At 51.8% G+C, this 24,418-nt stretch overlaps 10 protein-coding genes across 10 annotated transcripts; 4 read left to right on the top strand and 6 right to left on the bottom strand.

Annotated features, from left to right (window-relative positions):
- Nucleotides 1–158: 158 nt before the first annotated feature.
- Nucleotides 159–700, top strand: DACRYDRAFT_105940 (uncharacterized protein; the record flags this gene model as incomplete). The annotated part of the gene is made up of 5 exons (XM_040768172.1): nt 159–225; nt 277–297; nt 351–403; nt 457–560; nt 616–700. The coding sequence occupies 5 exons, from the start codon at nt 159–161 to the stop codon at nt 698–700; spliced, it is 330 nt and encodes a 109-aa protein (XP_040630678.1).
- Nucleotides 701–3,330: 2,630 nt separating this feature from the next.
- DACRYDRAFT_49126 (uncharacterized protein) lies at nt 3,331–6,125 on the bottom strand (the record flags this gene model as incomplete). The annotated part of the gene is made up of 9 exons (XM_040774884.1): nt 3,331–3,644; nt 3,700–4,405; nt 4,459–5,287; nt 5,341–5,410; nt 5,467–5,476; nt 5,525–5,834; nt 5,890–5,930; nt 5,981–6,012; nt 6,068–6,125. 9 exons carry the CDS (start codon nt 6,123–6,125, stop codon nt 3,331–3,333), a joined length of 2,370 nt encoding a protein of 789 aa, XP_040630677.1.
- Nucleotides 6,126–6,488: 363 nt separating this feature from the next.
- Nucleotides 6,489–7,674, bottom strand: DACRYDRAFT_21228 (ATP synthase). Its single transcript, XM_040772302.1, has 7 exons — nt 7,566–7,674; nt 7,454–7,511; nt 7,379–7,401; nt 7,096–7,328; nt 6,920–7,045; nt 6,646–6,868; nt 6,489–6,593 (listed from the first exon to the last, which is right to left on the bottom strand). Exons 1-7 carry the CDS (start codon nt 7,603–7,605, stop codon nt 6,568–6,570), a joined length of 729 nt encoding a protein of 242 aa, XP_040630676.1. The 5' UTR covers nt 7,606–7,674; the 3' UTR covers nt 6,489–6,567.
- An 89-nt stretch (nt 7,675–7,763) lies between these two features.
- DACRYDRAFT_21226 (uncharacterized protein) lies at nt 7,764–8,372 on the top strand. The gene is made up of 3 exons (XM_040772301.1): nt 7,764–7,890; nt 7,949–8,141; nt 8,200–8,372. The coding sequence occupies exons 1-2, from the start codon at nt 7,792–7,794 to the stop codon at nt 8,084–8,086; spliced, it is 237 nt and encodes a 78-aa protein (XP_040630675.1). The 5' UTR covers nt 7,764–7,791; the 3' UTR covers nt 8,087–8,141; nt 8,200–8,372.
- Nucleotides 8,373–8,830: 458 nt separating this feature from the next.
- DACRYDRAFT_105936 (NADP-binding protein) lies at nt 8,831–9,992 on the bottom strand (the record flags this gene model as incomplete). The annotated part of the gene is made up of 5 exons (XM_040768171.1): nt 8,831–9,113; nt 9,167–9,381; nt 9,433–9,715; nt 9,763–9,833; nt 9,885–9,992. The coding sequence occupies 5 exons, from the start codon at nt 9,990–9,992 to the stop codon at nt 8,831–8,833; spliced, it is 960 nt and encodes a 319-aa protein (XP_040630674.1).
- A 629-nt stretch (nt 9,993–10,621) lies between these two features.
- DACRYDRAFT_115102 (Mak16 protein) lies at nt 10,622–11,912 on the bottom strand (the record flags this gene model as incomplete). The annotated part of the gene is made up of 6 exons (XM_040769938.1): nt 11,805–11,912; nt 11,645–11,754; nt 11,494–11,597; nt 10,939–11,442; nt 10,744–10,885; nt 10,622–10,695 (listed from the first exon to the last, which is right to left on the bottom strand). The coding sequence occupies exons 1-6, from the start codon at nt 11,864–11,866 to the stop codon at nt 10,622–10,624; spliced, it is 996 nt and encodes a 331-aa protein (XP_040630673.1). The 5' UTR covers nt 11,867–11,912.
- Nucleotides 11,913–12,196: 284 nt separating this feature from the next.
- DACRYDRAFT_21225 (uncharacterized protein) lies at nt 12,197–14,213 on the bottom strand (the record flags this gene model as incomplete). The annotated part of the gene is made up of 5 exons (XM_040772300.1): nt 12,197–12,367; nt 12,419–12,718; nt 12,768–12,843; nt 12,890–13,648; nt 13,696–14,213. The coding sequence occupies 2 exons, from the start codon at nt 14,211–14,213 to the stop codon at nt 13,171–13,173; spliced, it is 996 nt and encodes a 331-aa protein (XP_040630672.1). The 3' UTR covers nt 12,197–12,367; nt 12,419–12,718; nt 12,768–12,843; nt 12,890–13,170.
- Nucleotides 14,214–15,618: 1,405 nt separating this feature from the next.
- Nucleotides 15,619–16,195, top strand: DACRYDRAFT_105932 (uncharacterized protein; the record flags this gene model as incomplete). The annotated part of the gene is made up of 2 exons (XM_040768170.1): nt 15,619–15,926; nt 15,988–16,195. 2 exons carry the CDS (start codon nt 15,619–15,621, stop codon nt 16,193–16,195), a joined length of 516 nt encoding a protein of 171 aa, XP_040630671.1.
- A 2,828-nt stretch (nt 16,196–19,023) lies between these two features.
- On the top strand, nt 19,024–20,491 carry DACRYDRAFT_49606 (cysteine proteinase; the record flags this gene model as incomplete). Its single annotated transcript, XM_040774916.1, has 4 exons — nt 19,024–19,458; nt 19,514–19,801; nt 19,856–20,309; nt 20,364–20,491. 4 exons carry the CDS (start codon nt 19,024–19,026, stop codon nt 20,489–20,491), a joined length of 1,305 nt encoding a protein of 434 aa, XP_040630670.1.
- Nucleotides 20,492–20,630: 139 nt separating this feature from the next.
- Nucleotides 20,631–24,387, bottom strand: DACRYDRAFT_115099 (uncharacterized protein; the record flags this gene model as incomplete). The annotated part of the gene is made up of 15 exons (XM_040769937.1): nt 24,225–24,387; nt 24,019–24,163; nt 23,745–23,971; nt 23,560–23,683; nt 23,193–23,510; nt 23,007–23,131; nt 22,868–22,951; nt 22,650–22,816; nt 22,407–22,591; nt 21,982–22,357; nt 21,765–21,930; nt 21,407–21,714; nt 21,237–21,359; nt 21,038–21,184; nt 20,631–20,987 (listed from the first exon to the last, which is right to left on the bottom strand). The coding sequence occupies exons 1-15, from the start codon at nt 24,292–24,294 to the stop codon at nt 20,631–20,633; spliced, it is 2,922 nt and encodes a 973-aa protein (XP_040630669.1). The 5' UTR covers nt 24,295–24,387.
- Nucleotides 24,388–24,418: the final 31 nt, after the last annotated feature.

The raw sequence follows: 24,418 nt of genomic DNA, 5'->3' as shown, positions 1-24,418 counted from the left end.
ATCAATACCTTGTACCTGTATTCTATTACGCAAAGCTGACGTATGAGTATATCGTCTTTACTTCGGTGAAACAGCTCTGGACCCTACGACGCTCAACGTTGCCAAAAACGCGAACATATCAACGCACACGTCTTTGGACACAGCTTGTTGGGTTCAACATGTCCTCTTCGAATGCAGCAATAGGACAAATACTTCTCGCTGTTTCAATATTTGGTCTTTTACATTGTGCGCCCTCATGTTCTATTCTCTATTGAACAGTACTAACGCCCTGCTCAGCCGCGTTTTCCTCATATGAGCGTGCGTGCCAAGCTACCTGGTAGTCCACGAACACTCCCTAAATCCCTCTCCAGAGTTATCAAAAATGAAAGCTGCAAGCGATCCTGTACAACTTCCCGCCATAGATGTACGCTTGTCGATCTCATTCTCATTCATGTTTAAAACTGAGAAGTTGAGCAGGTCATGGCAGAAGCTGTGATCTCCCTTGTGGTTTTCACCTTTGGGGCTGCGTTCTGGTCTCCAGAATTAAAACCGAACACATGGGCTGCCGAGATGGCACATCGGTGCGCTGCACACCATCCATTTATGCTGGGTACCTGATTGACATCAATTGCGTAGGACGATCGATCAGATGAACTCGCGTCCGGGGTTCGCGAGGATTGGACATAGAGGGAGGTTTTTGCCTGGCAAGGGAAAGTCATGATACTTGGATAATAATTACTAATAATGGAGAACGAATGATGGTGTTGTACAGTGCGTAGTCGGTCCTACATAGAATATGGTGCATGATGGTCTGTGTCTTCTCCCCTGCTCTCCACTCGAGGTGTCATGTTCTGGCCTTGACCCGATGGCCCCCTCCAAATACGACGCCTTTCTTCAAAGCCCCAGTCCTCTTATCCAGAAAGCTGAGCACATCTCCGTTCGTCTGATTCCTCTTTCCTATCTTGCCAAGTTTCGTGGCCGGCGCTGCGGCATTCTGCCAACCTTTGCGCTGACCAGCGACCAGCTGCCTCCGGTCGGCAAGCATGAGATCCATGCTAGGGTCGAGGCCACCGTCGTCGAACGTCGAGACAACTTCGAGGGACGCGTCTTCCGTCACAGGGGTGTCTTCCTGGTGTTGTGGCAGAGGATCAGAGCGTTGTGAAACAGGGGACGGGGGTGCGAGTGATTGGCGGGTGGAAGATTTTGGAGCGGAAGATGAGGCTTTCAGGCGGTTTAGCTGAGCTTGAAGGTTGGATTCCTTGTCCTTGGCGAGCTGGACGACAGCTTTGTAGCGAGTGATCTGTTGGTCATTGAGTGTGAGGAGTTAGAGAGAGCGTTTTGTGGTTCTACTTACCCTCTTGTCTTTTTTCCTCATCGACGTTACAGCCTCTCCTATGTGCCGCATATGCTCCTGTTCCCGTCTCTCCACCGCCGCTATGTGCCTAATCGATCCTTCAGTTATTGTCCACGGTCAACCGTATCAGACACACTCTGTGAGTTCCTTGACTTCTTTGACATGCTTCTCCTCCCTCATTTTCAGCCTTTGCACCTCCGTACCCTTCTCGTACACCGCATCTTCCAGCGCGACCCTCTCCCGTGCGAGCATGTCGAAGAACGTAGTCCAATATCTGTCCTTCTCCGCCAACTCGTTCTCCTTCTCCGATGCACGGACAACAGCGTCTTTTGTGGTCCGCTCCAATACCTTAAGCTGTGCCCGCAACAGCCTCAGCTCGTCTTTCTCCTCCGCCTCCGCCAGCTTAAGCATCCCCTCTGCATCCGCCAACTTCGCCTGAAGCTCAGACGTCCGCCTTTCATACCAGCTCAGAGTATCAGTTTCGTCTTTCGGGGGATGTTCCACATGATCTTTGTCGAGGTACAGCCGGACGGGATGAGGTCCAAGACATTCAATCTGTGCTCTGCGCGTGGGGAGCTTGCGGCAGAGCTCGGTGATAAGAGCTCGTGCATCCTCCAATGGGAGGGTACCCTGTCCTGTTTCTACGATGGAGCGGCAGGAAGGACAGACCGATTGGACCTTAAGTGCGTGGGTGAGGCATTCGGAGCAGAAGGCGTGGCCTAAGAAATTCTCAGACTATCAAGGCAGCAATTAGAGGTCGCAGGACGTACCACATGGTGTACAAGCAATGTTCCCATTGCTTCCAATTTCATCGAAACATATTTGACATCGGTACATTGCTATAGAGTGTGAAGTATAAAATGTGTAGCTGTGAACAAGAGGATTTCATTGACGCGATTCAGAACGCGACCCCAGTCACGTGATGATCAGGTTCACCCCAGTTGTTTCCGTGCCAACGGTTTACACTGCCACATGTGCTTGATCGACACCGTTGAGTGGCTGGGGTAACAAATATTAATGGCATTACTCTCTGATCGGACTATCTGACCATATGTTTGATTCATCATTCGACTATGTACTCTGACCAGCATGACCTCTTCTTTGAGAATGATGAATAAGTCGCCGACAAACCATCCGAAGGAGGACTGTTGCACTTTCCACGTACCCATCTCTGGAGGCATTCATCTCCTGCAGTCGTCCTTGTCCGTTCCCGTGAGGGCCGCAGGAACCGTGCTCCCCCCTCCCCGCATTCGGTTCAAGGATGGCAAGAAGGTGAACCCCGCCGTACAAGCAGCAGAGGACGCCAAGGCCGGTGCTACCGCTGGTGCTCGGCAAACCCGTCTTGTCCCTGTCTTCGTCACCAGTTGCGTACGGAAGAATGGGGTGTGTGCATGTGTTGTGCCAGACGGAAAACCCGCGCTGCGGGAGTATGAGACATGTGATTAGTTGCGTATTGCTTGTAATGCATCCGTTCGCTATCATTCCTCACCGCGTTCTCTCGAGTGTGACTTGTGATCGGTGTGCTCGAGTAGAACGGGTCTACGACACGGACGTCGGATGAGTCACTGCACTTGCACTGCTTCATTGCGCATATATGTATCCTGATCGCACGCGTTTATGCGCGCTCCATAGACAGTGTCTCCACTCAACGCCCAACCCGATCACACTTGCTGTTTTCTTTCCCCTGCCCGATCGACCATACCGTTGGCGAGAGAGCTGGTAAGGTTGCGACATGATGAGAGCTTAATTGAGGGGCAAGGGACGACCGAGCTGTGCGTATGTGCCGTGTGGTGTTGATTTGTTCAGGTTGGAACACACATTTGGATTTTTTGGGGGGTCTTGCCAACTTTTGATTCGTTTATTCGGGGAGTTTTGGATGCAATAATGTACATGGGATTGAATAATAAGCCAGGGACTGTTGGGAGAGCCCAGAGTATATACCAGACAAATCCAGCGTGTTCATAATCTAAACGAGGAACTGACCGAAAGCCCTCAGATCACAGCGGTTTCAAGCTCACTTCCGAAAGAGTTCTGAACGCTTCCTTGTAAGCATCCAATAGTGCCTTCACCCTCGCTCGTTCGTTCACCAACGCCTCGTCTTCATGCAGGAGATCGGCGAAAAGTTCCGGCTTGTAAAGCGAGGAGACTAGGCGATTCTGGACCTGTTGCGAGGTGTGGTTAACAAGCAGGTGCATGATCGATTTCGGTATGAGATCTTGGATTGTTTGTCGAACAATGTCAAAGTACGAGGCGATCAGAGAACGAATAAGGCTGCATTCCATCTCTTCGCGGACGGACAATGGAGCTGCGCCTTCCGAGGGTACCTATTTGCCGTCAGGAGACGTTTAGTAGCGGAGTAAAATAACTAACAGCTTCAATGTGCTTGCCAAGACTCTTCATATCAAAGGCAGCGTTGCTCCCGTCCAAGGTACGAACAGCCTGTAAAGCTGATGAGGGCACGCCGGACTCGGGATTCAAGTCCCTGCCGACCTGGGAATGCCGTGGAACCATCAGAGCGGCTGGGGAAGCACCAGGTGGCATCCCCGGTTGGTTTCCACCGAAGAAGTAGTTCAAGAAAGTCTCCTTGGCCGAAGCGGGGGATGTGCCAGCGTTCACTGTAGGGACTCCAAGTTGGGCACCACCGCTCGTCGATCGTCGATCATGGCGAGCCATGTTATGCATGGGAGGTGCCTCCTTTGCCCCCGAAGGAACGAAGGATGGTGCTCGGCTTCTGTCATGAACGGTCGAGGACACCGAGCGAGTGTCCTTGGGGGCAGTGCCATTGGGCATCACTTCCGAATGTTCGTCGTCTGCTTCCTCTTCCTCGGCAGACACAGATCCATTCATATCGGTGGAGGTAATGGGCGGGGGAACAGCAGCAGTCCTCCTCTGGTGGTGCGCGTGAGCATGAGCGGAGTTCTGCATGAAGGCCGGGTGATTGGTATTGATGTACGCAGCCTGGATGTCAATCAGGCTTGAGGCGTATTCGGATGTAGGACCAAGTCGCTCCTGCAGAAGTTCCGAGATCACGTCGATCAAGCGCGCGTGGAGACGAGGGAATCGTTGCAACTCCTAGAGAAGAGGGAATGGATGCAAGGACGAAATTGTACGTAATAAGGACTCACAGTGCTGGTGCAGTTATGGCATATCTTGACTAGCTCCTCGTACACCAACTCGACACACCTCAGACTCGGCCCCTCCAGTAGTTTGATCTGGGGTTTGACAAGTAGATCAAACGCGACTTCGGGCACAAACAAACTGGGGCGGGGACCAGTTGAGTTCCTAATAGCCGTTCGGATATCCTGAGTAGTGAGATTGCTGGTGGAATCGATGCTCTCAAGCGCGTGACCGAAGACGTCGTTAAATATATAGTAGATGCGAGCGCCGCCTGATAATTCTTTGGTGGAGATATCGCTGGATGTGCCCTCTATGGAAGAGACAAAGTCACGTGCGAAGGAAGTCATGAGCTTGAGGACGAGGGCGCCTTGGTGCTGACCGTCAAACAAGGCAGCGTCACCAAACGAATCCAGCTCGTGCTGCGTTTGACCCATCAGCGTGTTCAGCCGAGCCTTCATATCCGGTAGCTTCTCGCGGATGTGGTTGAGCAGGACGTGATTGAGCGTCTTTGCGAGGTATCGAGTACCGTTCCGGTGGGAGATGCTTCGGTACGCAGGGTGGTTCTGGAAGAACTCCTTTTCGTGCGCCTGTGCATCGTCCATGCTCCGTTCTGAATTGATATCCTGCTGGCTGCGATTGACGACACCAATGAAGCCGAGCTTCAGGGGATATATACGGCCATTCAGAATGTCGAGGGCGTTCGTGCCGGCGTCCATGAGATCTAGCTTCGTCAGGACGCCGATGGTGCGGCGACCCTGAGGGTCGACGGACCGCGCCAGTTTGAGCGCGTCCGAGTTGGCGAGATCGACATTCGCTGCAGATACGGCAAGAATTACACTATGTCATATATGAGCTGCGTTATCGTGAGCTTGTCACAAGGATGAACGCACGCATTCGGCTTGGAGATGTATTCCAGAACGAGGTTGCGAATTTGCCGCTCGATATCTGACGGTTGGTCCCCTTAGATACCACGTGTCAGGTCGCGATAGGAGCCCTCATTTAGATCTCAAACGTACCGACAGGAATCTGGAAAGTGAATTAGTATGAGATCTAAAATATCATGAACGATCGGACCTTTGTCAACCCAGGCAGATCCACTAGAGTGAGATCCAGTACTTTCGGCGAATAAATCCTGAGGGAAATCGGCAGTTTTGAGATCCCCTTATTCTGGCCCGCAACGCGGAACGTCTCAGCCTCGATCTCGCGCCGGATCTCGCCAAAATCTGTAAACCGTTTGTCGAGATGAAGGAACTGTCCGTATTCGGCGTAGCTAGACGCAGTGGGGTTATCGGGATCAGGAGGCGGGATGTGGACGAGCTGTAAAGTCAAAGGTCGGCGCGTTACGATCCCAGCACCGCGCGGGAGAAAGTCGCGCCCGACGATACTGTGTACAGTGTGAGCTGCTGCCCTTGATAATATGTGGTGGAGATTGAGCTTACGTTTCTAAGACGCTTGATTTGCCCGCAGATTGACTCCCGACCTGAGCAGTCGTTAGGGGCAGGGAACGACTGCGACGCGACCTTCACTTACGACCACAATCTGGGGCATGTCAAGCTCCCCGCCTGTATAGAAACAATGAGAATGGGATTCTGCACAAGGAGATACGCGTCCACGGACCAAGGTTGGCGAAGGTATCTTGCAGCTTGTTGACAAGCTGGATTAGATCGTTATCCATGAGTGAGATGACTTTAGGGTGGGGCGTGGGAAGGCGTGGCGATGTTGCTGAGGTAGACAGGGTGGAAATATCGCGGAGTGGGTTCGATCGGCGCAGCTTGACGGTGCTGTCGTCGTCTTTTTTATGGGGAGGTCGTCGTCTATAGTACGGCTAGAGCGAAGCGAGGCCGGAGTATACACGTCGAGCGTTGCCGAAGAGACGACGAAGACTTGTCCCGGTGCACAGACAGGGACCTTCGCCCAAAAGGACGCGAGTGCTTCCGGGGACAGACGGGAACATCACGTGATATAATGACGATGATCGTCTCACTTAGCGCAGAGCATTCCTGTGGCCAGTTGGGCATGCAGATACTTTGGCGAATCCCCATATCAAACACAATTGGATTGGGAATAAGATTATGGATTTTTGCGGCTAGTCAATTCAGCTTTCTACCTATCTACGTTTAGATAGCCTTGCTCTTGACGAGTTCTAGTGCGACATCTATCAGAATTGTCAGCAATCACTAATGAAGTGTACTCACGTTCGACCTCAGCAACCGCGCTCATGAGGATTTCCCGTTGCGTCTTCTCGCTTTGGATGTCCGCCATGACCTTTTCAATCACCGAGCGAGCAAGCTCTGCCTGCTCGTTCTCCTTCGCCTGTTGCTCGAAGCGTACCCATGAATCGAGGACGGCCTTCACCTCAGCAGCAACGGCGGTCTTCTGCTTAAGAACGTACGCTTCTCCCTCGAGCTTTGCAGTGTCCTTTACAAAGATTAGCATCATCGAAATTTTTGAGGATTGTCAAGTGCGCACTTTTGAAAGCGCGAACAGGTCCTTCGTGATAGCAACAACATCTTGCATCTCGTTCACGGCATCGATACGCTCCTGCACAGCGGATGTGTGGTGCTTGCGGGCATCGTTAAGAATACCAGCAATTTTCTGACGTAAAATCAACAACAGCAGAACGACACGTAAACAATGCAGCGTACCGCGACTTCAGCCTTCGCCCATTCTCCATACGGGCCGGACATGCCACGACCAAGGGCCGTGAGCAGGATGAGGAAGCCAACCGCCACGACCGTCTCCTCATTCACAACATACAGTTCCTGGGAGATGGCAGCGGCAGCAAGGCCGGTGCCAAGAACGACAGAACCGGTCTTGGTGATCAAGGAGTTGCCGGGGAGAGCGTCGATGATGGCAGATGCGCGCTCTGCAGGCGGTTCTGTGCAAGGGTCAGCAAATGTTCGTACATGAAGATTTCGATAGACATACGCTTCTCAACGTACCCACGCATGCTGAGAGTATGTAAGTTATGGTATACACAAGAGCTTTAGTAGAACTTCGCACCTCTGGGACACCGCAACGCGAGGCAGAGCAGCAGCGACCTGTGGGCGTGCGAGAGAGGCTACAACACCTTATGAGCATCTGGTCATTCACGCAGCGTACATAGACAACATACCCGAAGCCCTCAATGATTTTGTTAAGAGCCTGGAGGCCATCCGCACGTATAGCGACGATAGAGATGGAACGGTCGGAGTACTACAGAGCGCCGAAAGCAGATGGAGAGGAAGGGGAAGCGGAGCAGACCGGAATCAATTCGTCGGCCGGTTGCACAAAAGGGTCCGCATACTCTCGTCTTCCGCGTTCGCCCACAAACGGCAACGTTCTGTTCAAACCCGTGAGCCATGGCCAGTCGAGCATCGAAGATTACCTTTATCGCTTCGATCGCGTTCGCAGCTGTCACTGTATGGGGCGTCCATTACATGCAAGACCAAGAACGTGAGGTCAGTAAATTTGGCATGTCCAGCTCATTGGGAGAGATCCTGACGTGTATACTTGAAGTCCATGTATCAAGGCGTGCTCAAGGACGAGGCACGGGTTGCAGCAAAACGTCGGCAACGAGAGCAACTCCTGCTCGAGAGTCAACAGAAACGCGAGATCTATGAAGGTGTCCAACCTGTGTCGAATACAGCACCTTAGCGAACCAACTTAGATTCGCGTGTAGGACACGCGCCAATGACCAATATCCCTTCACGTACGCCTTCCATCGTTCCATCGCGCACCATGCTCACAGTTGTTTGACGTTCTCCAAGGTTACTAAAAGAGACATCAATGTAACATAACATCAACGCCACTCTGTACTGTAATAATGCAACCATCGAATGCGTGCAAGTTTAGACTGAGCGACGCAAACCACAACGGATTCCAAGCCAAACTACACGCTCGATTGCAGGCTTCTTCATAGTATTACACTTCGTCTTTGTCGAGGCTGGGGATGGCGGTTCTCCATCCTGTCAGCCAGACTTGAAGAGATCGTGATGAGGGTGATGAATGAGTGGCGCAGGTTGCGTTTTCCTAGTGCTATGGAACTACTTTCTGGTTGGTACGTCCTGGAAACGACTGGAATCATTAGCGAGACCAACAACCTTGATCGTCGCATTCTTAGCGGGTATTTCCTATCGTCAAGCTTGAGCGAGTTTGATCTTGCGAACCCAATCTGGGTTTCAATTCTCGCACCTTTGTTTGTGAAGGTCCCCGAATGACTCCTGCAAGCGTACCAGTGGGAGAATAGGGCATAACCGCGGGTGGACCGTCCATCCATATCCGATATATGTACAGGAGTTGTGATTATGATGGATACTCCTCTAACATCAATACACCATATTACGTACGATTCTTCCTATTGTTTCGCAAAGTAGTATCTCGATTCGTTTAATCATCAAATTAGGCGAGCTCTTTCTCAGTCTTGTAGAGCCACGCGGCCGTGTCAGAGATACTCTTCTCCAGGGAGGTCCACTTGATCCCAAAACCCGACTCCACTTTGTGGCTGTTGGTCTTGAAGTGCTCACCGGGTATACTGGTTTGAGGAAGCATACGATGTGCGTGCTCCGGAAACGCTTGGCCGGCAATCTTCAGAAGAAGAGGGATGGTAAAGTGCGCGGCGACGCACAAATACCTCTGGTTCTTCGCCTTAGGATTTGTGAGGGCGGCAATGGTGATGCTGGCACTGCAACAAAGGTGTTCAAGCTGGGGAGAAGGGAGCTGACAAAGAGTTCTTACAGGTCACGAACATCAATGAATACGGGTACCACAGGAATATCAGATACTTTCCCGGTGAACAGGTGCCACAGCTCCTCAACCGACTCATTGAGGCCGTTCATTGAGGTCACAGGTTGCATCGGTGGGCCGTACACCATTGGTGGGCACAAAGTGGTAAGGGTAAACGTACCATTCGGCTGCTTGACGAAGTCCCAAGCTTCGCGCTCTGCGATGGCCTGAAATTCATGTAAGAGAAGTGCTGAAAAGCGACCAATAACCCGACTGACCTTTGATGCAGCGTAAACGAAGGGAGGCATGTCTAATTTTGCAGCCTGTCCCCAAGTTGTTGGGTTCCAATCGTCGTCGTCGTACGTCTTCTCGGGCCATAGCCCCATAAAAGGCGAGCATACAGCGGAAAAGCTGCTCATGAGCACCACATGCTTCACGCGTGGGTGCTTCGCCGCAGCTTCGAGCATGACTCGTGTGTTCTCCTTCGCTGGGATGAGGTCTTGCTCGTTATCCTTGATATCGAAGACATATGGGGAGGCTAGGTGGATCACATAGTTGACACTGCTCATGGCGGAAATCATAGCGCCCAAGTTGGTGAGAACTGGCACTTTACCCATTCGATCGAGCTGGCCTGCTCAGGGTACTTGGCGTTGAATGCATCTCCACTATTACGGCGGCGCTGAGGAAAATCAGTCACCATATCCTTGGAATAACACAGAAAAGTGTTTACTACGACTGCCTTCACTTGATATTCGTGCTTGATGAGCTCTAGGAGGATGGTAGAGCCGATATAGCCGTTGGCACCAGTGACCAGGACGACGGGATGGCTAGCTGACATGTTGCGGTCCTATGCTGGCGTTGAGGTTGAAACGGCCCCTTGAGGGAATGAAAGAGGTTAGGTAACTTGCTGTATTGACTTTGCAGTCATTCTGGGCTACCAATCGGCCACAATTTATAGATTTCCAGCCCGGCAGGATTTCCAAGTTCGGAGTAAATTGACGCATGAAGACGAGTTGACAAACGCTTGACCAATTTGTATACTCCTATAGCGCATCATTTTCATGACGACCTCTCCGCGAGGCCAGACTTCACAATGATCGGAGCGGCATACAGAGATCCATCGACAACCCCTGCCCGTTCCCTTTTTGCACTGCCTCGGATCCATAAGTCCGCTTTTCTCGTTCCTACGCGGGCCACTTTAACTTTCGTTGCAGTGTGCCATGCTTATTTTCTGTAGAAATATGCGGGAGATTTCGGAAACAGTGGGGTAAAATGATGACACTCAGCTCGGAGTTGCGGTGGGAAGAAGATGGAAACCCTATGTTGTTGTTTGCGGTCTCGGTATCCTGAGTCCGGTCCACCGGACGATCGGAGATCCATGGCTGGACCCTACATGCGCAAGACAAAGCTTAAGGTGGATGTATCCAGACAATATAGTACAAGTGTGTCGAGCTGTGAGATATGGGTCTACCAATTGACCAGCATCTCTTTTGCGGCGGGGGCTGTCTCTCTCTCGTACTCGATCTCTACGCGCGCACCCTCTGCAAGCAAGTCAGTATACGTCCGCGAAAGGCGGGATGTGGACGCACTCTTTCTAGGTTTCTTGGGTTTATCTGGGCCCTTTTGGGCTGAGGAAGCCTTCCGCTTGCCAAGGATAGAATCAACGGTTGGTTTCCGAGGTGCTTCAACCTCGGAGTCCTCTTCTTCGTCGTCTGAAACAAACTCTCCATCCTAACGCGTAATCAGCACACACGTGGTTGGTAGAGCCATATCAAGACCCCAACTTCGTCCAAATCTTCCAAATCACTAATTCCATCAAACTCGTCGCCACTGACGTCCTCCACAAACTCATGCTCGCCCCAATCATCAAGTTCCTCCTCTTCCATCTCCGCCTCGAGCTCTTCCTCATCTTCTTCCTCCGTCTCGTCGTCTTCCAGCTCCAGCCCTCCGTCCAGTTCTTTCTCAGCCTCTTTCTCCCGTGCCCGCTTACCCTCCAACACCTGCTTCCAGACGTTTTCATTCACGTTCAGGGGTGCATCACCATATGCCTTCGATTTAAGTCGCTCCAGCAGCTCCTTCTCGATTGAGCGCTCGATGTGTGCAGCAGCCAGCGCCTTGGCTTCCCGCCGCGCTTCTCGACGATCAAGTTTCTTCTTAATACCAACAAGCTTGGGTTGCGCAAAGAGCTTCAATTTGCGCATTTTGATAAGATATTGGGTGATTTTGGTCACACGCTGCTTGCACTTGTGTGTGATGAAATTGGGCCAGTAGATCAGTTCCTTATCGATCTGAACGCTTTTTAGTGAAAGCACAGCTAGGTATACACAGTATATAAATACCTGCTCTAGAGCCTGGGCATAGTTCTTGGAGAGTTTTATTCGCTCCCACATCTTGTTCGGTAGATGCGCACGTTCGATCGTCTTGACATAAAGGTACAATATCCCTAACACATCGTCAACACGCATCCTCAGCACGGGAAATAAAACTCACCGTCTTTCTCTCTCACAGTCGCATACCGAGAATTAGCTAAAGGGCAAGACTGTCTAGAACAAAAGCCGGTGACGTTGTACTCATTTCTACAGAAATTCTGCGTCGCCGTCCTACACCTGGTCAACTCCTTTGCCCTTCTTCCTGGAATGGGTGCACTCACTTGACCTTATAAGAGCAGAACTGGGTATTTATCACACTCCATATTACGTCGTCGGCCTGCATGGTGGTATCCGAGCGTCAAGCAGTGAGTAGGAAAAAGCAATGGCAGACTTCAACGGATCCCTGGAGCAAAAAAGGGGTCTTTCGCCTCGAGCGCGTGAAAAAAAACGAAAGCGCCGACACAGCCACACGGGGTTGTGTTACTCCTGGTGGAGATGTGCTGCGTGTCGGCCTCTCAGCTCTCGAATGTATAATATGTCATGCCTATTACGAGCAGGTCCTTCGAACGTACTCACTGCAGTACGGGGTATGTGTTTCCGTTAACCCACGTCTCCAAAGCTCACGCTCGCCTTCCTAGGCCGCCTGCCACACCCCCGGCAGGTACACCTCACCCCCTCGCCTCATAATGCCAACTTCGACACGCACCGGTTTGTCGAGCGGCTCGAGAAGGAGGGACTGACCCGAATCCAAGCCGAAGGCGTGATGGGTGCTATGGCCGACGTGGTGGATGAGAGCATTAGGAATATGATGGAGAACATGGTCACGAAGCCTGAGCAGGAGAAGGTGCTGCTTTCCGTTCTTCTCCCATGAAAGGGGCTCGCTAACCAGACGCAGTACTTGTATACGCAGAAAGTGGATTTCGCACAGCTGAAGTCTGAGATGCAGCTGATGGAGAAGAACGACCTGGCCATTATGAAGGCGGACAACGATAGGCTCACGGGCGAGGTCGAGCGGCTTAAGCAGAGGCTGAGGGAGGAGATCGCCCGCACGCAGGCTGGTGTGAGGCTGGACCTGAATTTGGAAAAGGGGAGACTAAGGGATGAGATGAGTGCACAGGAACAGAAGGTTCGGGAGGTGGATACGAGGATTGAGAGTGAGATCGCTGGCTTGAGGACGGCAATCGAGACGTCCAAGGTGGGTAATGCGTTATGATATTGGATGTGTGTATGCTAACAGATGGCAGCAAAATACATTGCAGTATCTTGTAACTGTTGCGACAGGCTGCTGTGCTTTGCTGATGGCGTATCTCCGGTTCAGGAGTGAGTGCTTCCCTCTGGACAAAGTTTTGCTGCTCAACGCTCTCAGTGTAACGATTCAGAATGAGGTGTGGTCAATTCATTTCTGCAGTGACATAGATTCAACGGGTATGACACAATCTGGCCATGTCAGGACTAGTAGCAAGAGTCTACAGTATTACGCATTAGTATATCCATACAAAGAGAGTGAGCCGCGAGTGTCCAAATGGCGGTCAAACGGAAAACAGGACGAGCCAATCCACACCGCCATCCAGCATAACGAACGAACGAACCGCATGCACCCCACCTTCCTCCCACAACCCAAGCCAGAGAGAAGCATACAGGATGCGCTCAGACTTCCTTGAGCTTTTTCTGCTCCTGCGCTGCCTTCCCCTTGTTCTTGCTTGCCTCAAAGTCTTTTCTTGTCAGCCGGGTGCCGAGGATGTAGTCCCAGTGGGTGAAAAACGGCTGTGAGAAATTGCGCTTGATGCCTGCCTGCTGGTGGTGGATATCATGGTAGTCCGCGTTGTTCCCGAACAGTAGCTGGAACGGGTCCCACGGGATAGCGTATCCACAGTGATCGTCCACTGTCTTGAACGTGGCGAGCATGAAGAGCACCGTCGCTTGGCGGACATTCATCCCCGAGACGGCCTCGGCGATGACCGTTCCGACGCTGTCGAGCACGAAACCCTCAAGCGGGTGGTTGTATAACGCGCCAAAGGCGTAAGGAACGTACAATCGGTGGTGGTGTGAGTGGAATTGCCGATATAGGAACTTGTTCATGTGGAACGCGCGATGCCAGAAATATTGCCATGTGTCGACGAGGAAGCTATGGGCTGGTCAGCAGCAGGTCCCAAAGTGTGTGGAATGACGCACGTTGCAAATAGGAGCTGTATGGTGGGGATTGCCCACCAGTACACGAACTCGACGATGCTCGTGCCGTACTGCTGCAGGAGCGTACGGGCGATGCGCGGTCCCAGAATCAGGTTTGAGAGACTGACGACCCACGGTGCGAGTTGGCGCATAGCAGCAGCATGGTTTGTGCTCTCTTTCACCTCCTCCATCCACCACAGTCCGAGCAGAGTTTGTATCGCGTGTTGGAAGACGACAGCACGAAGGACCTGCCACTTTGTGACAAGGTTGCGTGACTTCATCTCTTCGCTGTCGTGGATCCTATACTTGTCGAGCCACGGGAAGTATTCTGGATAGGTGTCGAAGATGTGAAAGATGAGGGAGTAGCCCCAGTATGTAAGTACTGGAGCTGCGAGGGAGAGATGGGCGTCTGATACGCCTGGGATGACTGAGGGGCGCGGGGCATAGTAGATGGGGAAAGTGACAGGTTCGGGTACAAGGTCGTAGGGTGGAAAGGGGTAGTATATGCTGCTGTTTGACATCGATGGATGGCTGGGAGTAAAGAAACAAAAGTAAAGAGTAACGAAGGTTGAGTGTTGAATGCTAGTTTCGGCAGGTGGTTGTAGAGAGTCAAGAAGAGAGTGACTCTGCACCAGTGCGGGCTGGCACAGGAGACGCCCCCTTCTGCCGCGAATTTGGGTAATAAAAGGGTTTGCACTTCTTCGGAGGTTTTCGCACAGTGATTACACAGTCCCGGATGCAGAAATTACCTTACACGGATTATCCCGCAGTTTTATCTTTTTTGACTTATAATCCAACAATAATTTATATACAGCATCAGCATAGGGGCACGGACGCCGAGGCGGAGCGGTGCCCATTTAAAGGCATAAAATGCGGAGTAAGCCCTATCGCTTGACCACGACCCAGCCTCACGGCCGCCGAGTTTGGGTGGTCTCCTGCTCACAAGCGCTCATCAGTTCAACAGGCGCCGTCTTGAGCACAGCGTGCCTCGACATGATGCTCATCAACACGATGTGTGAGCATGCCTGCAATACGGCGGCGACGGATCTCTTTGTCCTCTATAAAGCTGCTCTTTCATACCCACTGGAGCCTGTATCGATGTCAGTACTTCAACATCGATGTCCTCGCAGCCGTTCGTCCTCCCAGTCTTTCCAGTATGTGCTGTCTACCCAGTGCATTATTTCCTGCAAGGCTCCTCAGATCCGGGTTGGCGAGAATATCTGACTGGGCGTACCTGAGTCCCGGCCCTTACTACCAGCGGAGTGCCGTTATAATCCCACTGGGATCGGTGGCAAGCTGAGGACGTCATCGATTTATCCACCATCATCTTTCTCTGATTCCACTGATGTATCAAGATTGTCTGAGCAGCTTGACGTCTATCCTCTTCCTGTCTACCATCCCCCGTTATACTCATACTTGACGTCGCCAGTTGTACCCAGTACATCCTATCTCGAACCCGTCTCGGAGTCACTTTGCGTGTTCACTTCAGCTGTCTATAACTCGCCAGTACCGCGACCTAGAGTGGAAGTTGCCAACACACACTCGACGTCGCCGGCTTCACCTGTCAATAGGCCTTTCTATCGGTCACCCAATCTGGAAGTCTCAATCGTGTCACGTCTTGCTACCCGCCGTGGGTCTATGCCGCACCTCAACGTGTACTCTCCGATCATGCTCTCGGCTCGACCCATTGGCCCCTTGCAGCTATATAACAACCTGCGCGACTCCCGGTATACGATTCTCATTCTCAACATCCGGGACGACGAATCAATTCGCAATATCAGAATCCGAATTCCGTCCCCCAGCCGGGGTGCGAGGGAGCACCTCGGGCCTCAGATATTCAATCGTCATTGGCTTGCTTCGGCATGTGTCGAGTCCGCCTTGGCTTAGAAGCCGTCGGACGAGACTGCGGCCTCGCCGAAGTATTCGATGTCGATGATAGTGATGGTCAATGAGTCATTGACAAATGTGGGGCAGAGCAAGTACATGCAGAAAACTGCGAGCCTGATCGCGGAAAATGAGGGGTGCAAACCAAGGGGGTTTAGCAGATCCGTGCGTATCTTGGAAGGGGGGATGAGGGCGTGGAAGGCCTTGCTGAGAGAGGACGGACTGGAAAGGGGCCCGTATGTTATCCGGGCGAGATGGCAGATGGATGCTGAGCTGCGTGTGGGAAGCGCGGCAGACGAAAGGGAGACGAGAGAGTGGAACCCGTTGGGTCAGCTATCCAGCGGCACTGGGTACGTATATGCTAGATCATCTGATGGGATCACAGATTATCATGCTCATCTGATGTGCTAGGACACCTTCACGCCATCCAGAGGACCTCCGTTTGTCCAACCTGCCCCGCGAAGTGGCGAGAATGCATTATACCCCTGTGATGGCGTCTCCTCTCACGTCCTCTGCAATTTCTGTCAACATGAACAATGTTCTGTTGAACAAAGGGGTAGAAAAAGGGACAGAATCTGCATTGAGTGTACATGTTGAGGTTCATAACGTGATCACTTAGGCCTCTTGGTCCCTTACCAAGCTGCGGTCAATCTTTGAAGGCGCCCTAGTGGATCCTGTAGTAGGAGATGCACTTGCTTCCTTTTGAGATGATCAATTATCAGGCATACGACTTGCACGTTTTCCCCCTCGTAATAGTTGTGTCGAATTGAGTCAACTTGCTGCGGAAAGAGGGTCGAAAGTGACCAGCAAACAGCGCATGGGTCGGGGTAGCTGACGGAAGCATTCCAGAAGAATCCAACGACATGAGCGCACCATTCACAGCAGTCTAGCAGCGCCGCAACCATACCATCGTCTCCTTCTCCCCTCTCAGATATCTATCAGATATACCTCATACTTCCTAACTTGCATATACTTTTGTGGGCACACGACAACCTGCTGCTTTCATGTTCTAACTTTCCCTGCCATTGGCGACTGCGCGCGCACAGCTTCGGTCGATCCACTGGCATCTATCGTCTGCGCCGAACGTACACCATGACCAGCATGACGACCACAATGACACACTCGAGCGGGGGGACGTATCTGTCTTCATTGAGGGAGAAGGCGAGAGATGAGATTGCAAGGGAGAATTATAGCCAGTACCCCGCCATGACACTCCTCAATTCAGTGAAGAAGATGGCACTCGTAGGAAACGAGGAGGAAGCAGAGGGCAGCTTGTCTGAAGCTTATGTGACCTACATGAAGTGTTCCCAGTACGTACATTCCTCACTTTTCACGAAATTCTGACTCAATCATGTGTAATACCAGGATCCTCAGCCTCGTCATCAACCACCGTGACTACAAGAAGGCGCAGAAAACAGACCCGGTGCACGATCCGTTATTAGTGGCCCTAAGGGCATATGATAGTGTACGTTCCTTTCTGTCATTAACTGAAGTGACGTTGACGCTGGGACAGCAATTTCGTGAAACGGTAGCAGACCGAACCCAAAAGCTCTCTGAGCGGCTAAAGCAGATTGACCAACAAAAGGCCGACAGAGTAGATCGTCGAGATACACCGTATGTAATACCCTCTCTTTTCTGCACGATAGTTGACACGGGATGCGACAGGATCATGCCCGGTACACCATTGCCGTTCACCTTGCCTGTATCACCACCGTCTTCAAGCTCGGCACCTTCTTTCCCATCTACACCTGATCAGCGGCCCCGTTCAATAGCAGACCGCCTATCACTCTTACGCCAGCACGGTGTAGATACCTCAGTCACTGAAGGGTCGCATCTCGGAGGCCCGCCACTGACAAACGGAAAACGCATCTCGCGGGATTACGGCAGAACGTTGACCTCCCCCATTTCCCCACCTCCATCGTTACCTGATCACACTGGATCGTCCGGTCATTCTCGCTTATCCGACATTCCCAGCCTCCTCCCCTCTGCACCTATATTGTCTTCCGCGCCCAGCTCTCGACCTAGCAGCACACATGCAACGCCGCCCATCCGGACCGACACCGGGTTTGATGAGACCTTCCCAACGCTGTCTGAAATAGAAGCTCAGTTCCCCACGTTGCCGTCAACGCGGTCCAATGTACCTGGGTTACCCTCAGTTCCATCCCCCCGTCCCTCGGAAAGCATCTCCAAACCGCCATTACGGCCCGAGTCATCCAGGGGCCGAACAGCGCCTCCGCCCATACCTCCCAAACCGCTCTCACCGCACTTCTCCGGCTCGAATGGGCCGACGCATGGCCGTTCCCCATCTGCTTCGTCCATACGCTCTCGCCCCACCGGTGGCATCCCCACGTCTATCAACCCCAAGGAACTGCTCAACTACCTGCGGGATGATCGGTATCCGATCCTCATTCTCGATATTCGAGATCAGGGTGAATATCTTGACTGTCACATTGCGATTCCTCCATCGAGCCGATCTGCGAAGGTGCAGCTTGAACCCAGCCTTATTGAGCGTCCATCGCTCACCTCATTTTCCATCGAGTCCGCGCTCTCCATCAATCCCCCAGAAGAAGCGGCAGCTTTCCAAGAACGAGCCAAATACTCTATGGTTGTGATGGTCGATGAGTCCTCCATGAACCTGGCACAGAGCAGGCTGATGCAAAAAATTGTGAGCGTCATATGGGAAAACGAGTTTGCAGACCAGAAGAAACTCGATAGACCGCCTATTGTGCTTGTTGGGGGGATGAGGGCATGGAGAGCCCAGCTGAAAGATGAGGGACTGGAAGGGCGACAGGTCGCCCGTGCGGTGACCAATGGCAGACTACCTGCTATTGAGGAGAGGAGAGCGGAGCCACATAGAGAGAGAGTGGAAGCTTTGAGGGAAGAGAGAGGGAGGAGTTCGTTGGATCAGCTATCTAATCGGATTTGGTATGTGTCTGCTCGCTCACCTAAAGGGCATTCTGTGCTCATTCCCGTGGTAGGACACCACCACAGCCAACATCACCTTCTGAAGGAAATGGACCTCTCGCGAGGAAACCTGCGCTTTCGCGCAGTCCGGGCAACGTTCGTCTGTCGAACATGTACCGCGAGGCGGAGCCGCCGACGTATGATACCACTGCGATTGCGTCTCCCATCACATCCCCCATTGGCTATACACCGTCATACCAGTCTTTCTACAATAACCCCTCTGGCGCTGCCTCAATCGCTGGCTTGTATCGCTCCACAGCGACAGTCCCCGAAGGCACGCAGCTTCCTTCTCCCCCTGCTGCGTCAGCCCCTCCCCCCCTTTCAATGTCAAGGCGAAGATCGGATTATGCTGAGCTGTCCCAGTTCTCTTACTCCGGCGCTCCAGGTGCGATCACAACCGCTCGGCCAATTATCGACTACCCGCAACTTAACGTCCATTCGGCGCCTATCATCCAGCCTCCGCCAGCAGCTGCGTCGTCTTCCATGGAACGGCAGGACTTTCGACCACTACCACAACCGCGACCAGGTGCGCAGTACATCCAAGACTACCAAGCGTCGAATGTGTTGTCGCCTCAGCCGGTGCAGCCGTCGAAACCGATCGCGAACGGATACCTTGGCACAGCTCTCATTCCCGTTCCCCGTATTCAATCGGACTGGCCAGTCCAATACTGGCAGGGTCAAGCGATCAGCACCTCTGGGCTCAAGAATCTGGGCAACACATGTTATATGAACGCACCGCTGCAGTGTCTGAGTGCCACAGTGCCTTTTGCGCGGTTCTTCTTAGAGAACCGGTGGCAGAGGGCGGTCAATACCGTCAATCCATTGGGAACTCGTGGACAGTTGGCGGGCGCGTTTGCCAAAATGGTTCAGGAGATGTGGCAGGCAAATTTTACCTATCTGGACCCGACTAATTTCAGGGTATGTACATGTTTCGTTCGTGCTAGTGATCGACTAAGGGTCAATGTTTTTGCAGAGGAGTGTTTGCCACTATGCACCGTCATTCGCAGGCGGAGACCAGCACGATGCGCAAGAGTTCATCAGCTTCCTGCTGGATGGTCTTCATGAAGATCTCAATCGAATTCTGCAGAAGCCGGCAAACGATGACCCTACACCCGAGCATGAGGCGGAACTTGAGAGATTGCCACAACAGATCGCTGGGGAACAAGAATGGCAGCGATACCAGAGGCGAGATGACAGTCTTGTCGTGGACTACTTTCAGGGCCAATTCCGGAATAAATTGGAGTGTATGACGTGCCACAAGGTCTGTCCTTCTCTGTGTTCCGCATGTTTGCAACCGCTCAACACATGAGCGCAGACATCCACGACGTATAACGCATTCATGTATCTCTCTTTGCCAATTCCCACTGGACGGGGTATGAGCAAAGTCACGCTGCAGCAGTGCATGGATGCCTTCGTCAAGGAAGAGATCATGGAGAAAGGAGATGCTTGGAAGTGCCCCCATTGCATGGCGCTGCGCAAGGCCACGAAACAATTGTCCATCTCCCGTCTGCCGCCGGTTCTTCTGATTCATCTCAAGCGCTTCTCGTACAAAGGGCCCTTCGTAGACAAGCTGGAGACCTTGGTCGACTTTCCGCTCAAAGATCTGGATTTGACAAATTATATGCCTTCGCCGTTGCCTCCTGGAGTTGACAAGGGCTTCTCACAGTCGAGTCCAATCAAGTTGGATGACCCGCGCTCGCAAATTCCGCCCTACAGATACGAGCTGTACGCTGTGACGAATCATTTCGGAAGTCTCACCAGTGGACATTGTGCGCCTGATTCACGTTCCATATTAGATCCTGTTTCTGATTCTTCCCGAACAGATACCGCATTCATTGCATCGAAAGGATCTTGGGTATATTGTGATGACAGTCGTCTGTCAAATGCCGAAGGACGAGAAATAGTCGCCAAACCGGCTTATATCCTATTTTATAAGCGTGTGCCTAGATGACCTTATTTAGCCAATATTGTATTGAACCGAGTGTTCCGCCGCAATGTAAAATAGTATTCCGTACAATGTAGTGTAATACAAGAAATGCAGATCGCACAACAATGCGTGAAATTGAGATGAGATGGAAATGAAGTCTCGGTCACCACACTTCATCGTCGTAGTCCGACGACGATTCTTCCCAATCATCACCCATTTCTGACCTCTCGGGAGCTTTGATCTTCTTGGAGTAACAGGAATGACACAACAGGTTCTCCTCGGTTTCCACCTCATCGACATCCATGTCCTCATCAGTCTTGATTTCCGGTAGATCAGGATAGTAGAAGGGCGAGTTGGTAGAACCGCAGCGACGACATTTGCTAATCTTAGGAGTGATCCACGGACTACCCATGTCCCCCTTGTGCCCCATCAGGGCATCAAGTCGTTGTGCCTTCCTGAGCAAAGCAAAAGTATCGAGAGGTATTTGCTTGTAGGTCTTGCAGAACACTTGCAGCGCGGTCTGTTCTGGGGTCAATTACGGCTCGAAAGGTGAGATTATCAAAACCATACCAGGCCAGTTTTAGGGTCAACCTCACCCAACGAGTAAATCGTGCGACCCGACATATCATGTGCACCACACCACACGAGAGCATTCATGGCACCGGTTTCCTTCTTGAAACTAACAACTGGGTGCTGATCTCGTCGGCTTACTTTGATCTACATACCTTCATTTTAGTGATAGGAAATTCAATTGCAATATAAGACGTACCGGCTGAATCTCGAAGCCGAAAGTGCATCCGGCTAACCATGCACAAGAAAGATGGAACTCGTTGCTGCAGTCGGCACACTTGACACATGCCCCATGTCCAGAAATATTGCATACAGCGCAGGTCTGAATCGCCTGTTAGTATTGCACCAGCTGAACTGGGAGCTACGTACTGCTCTCCACCGGCTCTGCGGGACCATGGACACACCCTCAACGAGCTTCATGTGTTTCGCATCCGTGAAGTACACTTCAGGCGTGAAGATCGAGCACATAATATGCACCCATCCTCTGCCTTCTGTTGGTTTCATAGCGCGGCAGTATGTAGGCTCGGGTGTCGATTCCAGGGTCTGTCGGCGCTTCGCATCTGGAATAGGACAAAGCAGACAGTGATACGTGATGCGAGATTCAGGTGATTTCTCGTTCGCGCAAATATCGCAAGTCCAGGGTTCAACGAACTCTTCTGGTGGGAAACCACCGCAAGCTAAACCATAATTAGTCTCAACCCAGGAGGGGGATCTAAATAGAACGTACCTGGATGAACGGTAAGGAGGCAGTATTGACACCGTGCAATAGTATCCGCCGGTCCCGTGGTCTTGCAACAGACACAGAATCTTGGTATGGCGGGCTTGGTGACCGCTTTAGATGGCGGAGTGCCATTCTTTCCAGGCGCGGGGCTGGCAGGTTTGCTTGCCGCAGCCTGGCATCATAATGTGAGAATGATGGCCGTTCGTTGCAAGTCACTGCCTACCTTTACTCTTCGACCCGCTTGTCGTTCACCCTCATTTCTGTCAGACGCCGCCCTGCTCTGTCCTTCCTCAATGGCACGCTGGACTCGCGGATCATTGTACTTGCGCCAGCTTGCAGAGCAGCTGTTACACAACAAATGGTCGCCAGGGAGCACACTTGGCCCTTTCCACCACTTCTCGGATGTCCGGCTTTTGCATACCGAACAAACAGGCTTGATCCCTCGGGGTATGTCAGCGTCTGAACCGGCGTCGCTGTCGTAGTCGGCGGGTGCGTCAGCAGCTGCAGAGGTGAGGATCGCAGGTTGACCGAGGAAGCTCTTATGGGCTTCCTTGTGTGCCCCAGACTGAGCTTCTTTGAGTTTGTCGCCCATCAACTCGCTGCACAAATATGTCAGCTAGAATGTCGTGTGAGATATGCGAGACGCACTTCTTCCAGAGAGTGTAATAACGGACGATCTCTGCACGTGTCTTTGTGGTGACGTATTCCTGCGCTATCTTGAGGTCGCCGGGTTGACCATGCTGGTCGATACCATCCTGCAGGGCCTTCTCGAACAACAAACGCTCTTCTGCTGTCCATGGCGTATCATATAATCGAACATCATCGTCTTTCCACTAAGTTGAAACAGTCACGTCAGCGTCGTTGAATGATGGCATGCGGAGGAAAACGCACTGGATATGCCATGGTGGTGTCACGATGAAATATATGCTCGAACGCCAGTGCCTTCCAGGGACTTGCGAAGGTGATAGTCCTGAGAACTTCGTCGAGTACAGCAACCGAATAGGGATGAGCGGGGAGAGGCTTCTCGCTGTTCAGAACTGAAGTCATGATGAGGTCCACTAAGACCGAAGATCAGTGACGGAAGGAGCTCTTAAGTGGGAGAAACCGACGCTGTCCTGATTCAATATCGCCAGCTGTGACGCAAGCCATTGCCTGTACGGTTTTGAAGGCTCCTCGTTCCTCGAGATCGGTATCTAGAAGTAACATTAGATGGTCAAATAGCACTGCCACAAACCGAACACCCTGTACCATTGTACTGGAATTGGCCAACATGAGGTATTGAGGTTGCCTGATATTTCGGTCCCATACGTGGACGAGCGATAGCATATATCATATCATCGGGATCGAGAACATCCTCAGCCGTCGTGTAACTCCTATATTTAGAGGTTGTGTGAGGATTTTTACGAGACCACGGATTATCCGAGATATCCGTACCCGAAATAGCGATACGGCCATTTTTTCCAATACTTGGTAGATGCCGCACCGCCGCCATTGAACGAGGATGATTGCTTTGCCTTTGCTCGCTCATCTTGTTTCGCTTTCTGAGTCTTAGCAATGGCCTTTCCAGGCTTGCCCTTGGCGACACGGTTTGCATTTTGGGCACCGAGCTGTGCGACCTCCTCTCGGTGATCCTTACTGCATGGGCCACAGAACCACGCCCATCCTTTCTTGTTCGGCTTGTTCTCGACGGGTGGATCGGGACAACCTGTGTGGAAATACTTGCTACAGCGGTCGCAACGTACCGAGTCGTCACTGATTAACATTAGGAAATATTAACACAATACATAAAGGAAGGTCTTACGGCGGTGTCCATTTTTCGCAGACAGAGCATATTCGCAGCTCATCAGTCAAATTGGGTATGAAATCCTTTTCTGTTAGTATAAGGTCGTAGCGATACGTGAGGATACTCTTGATATTATCGGGGACTGATGTACCGCAATTCAGTGGTTTGAGGAGGTGCAACATTGAATTGAAAAGCACGCTTACTGTTGGTGACTTCGGAAGAAAGAATGATTTCGTAGTCTTGCTTAACGTACGGGTCATAGAATCGTGCATAGTAGAAACAGTCTTCTGTCTTGCGCCATTCGTTGAAGTTATTAATCTTATCCTTATGCGAGACATGACATTTGCCCCTCAGATAATTAAGAGGAACCTTATCCGTGCACATAGTGGCTTGTAACGCGCGCGAGTCAGCGACATTCCTAGTCCAGGGCCTAAGGAAATGAGATGAGGTAAGAAGATACGAAGCGAGAAAACGCACTCGTTGGCACGATAATATATGTTGAGGCGAGCACGAGTGATCTTGGAACCCTTCGGAGAACCTTCGTCAGGGAGCCATTCCATGATGCGAGCGATCGTGTACGGTTGAATACGATCCCGCCATGGTGGAGCATAGTATACATGGTCTGAAGAACACGACGTGTGATTTGTGAGATGAAAACGGTCATGTGAGACGTTGAGAAATACCATTGATTCTGAGCTTGTCACCGTTGACAGCCCGAATTTCCCCTTCCGGATTCTTTTCTTTGTTTGCCATCCTGGAGGGAGGGATGGGAGAGAAAAACTGGGAAAAGAGGAAGTGGCTGGACGGAGGAGAGGGAGGGAGATGGTGGTTGAAGAAAGAGAGGGGAGTTGCACGAGTGAGCGGAGTCTAAAAGTGA

The sequence above is a fragment of the Dacryopinax primogenitus genome (genome assembly GCF_000292625.1).
Source record: "Dacryopinax primogenitus strain DJM-731 SS1 chromosome Unknown DACRYscaffold_5, whole genome shotgun sequence".
Taxonomy (NCBI): domain Eukaryota; kingdom Fungi; phylum Basidiomycota; class Dacrymycetes; order Dacrymycetales; family Dacrymycetaceae; genus Dacryopinax; species Dacryopinax primogenitus.
The sequence above is the reverse complement of the archived record's forward strand: the minus strand, read 5'-3'. Positions and strand labels throughout refer to the sequence as shown.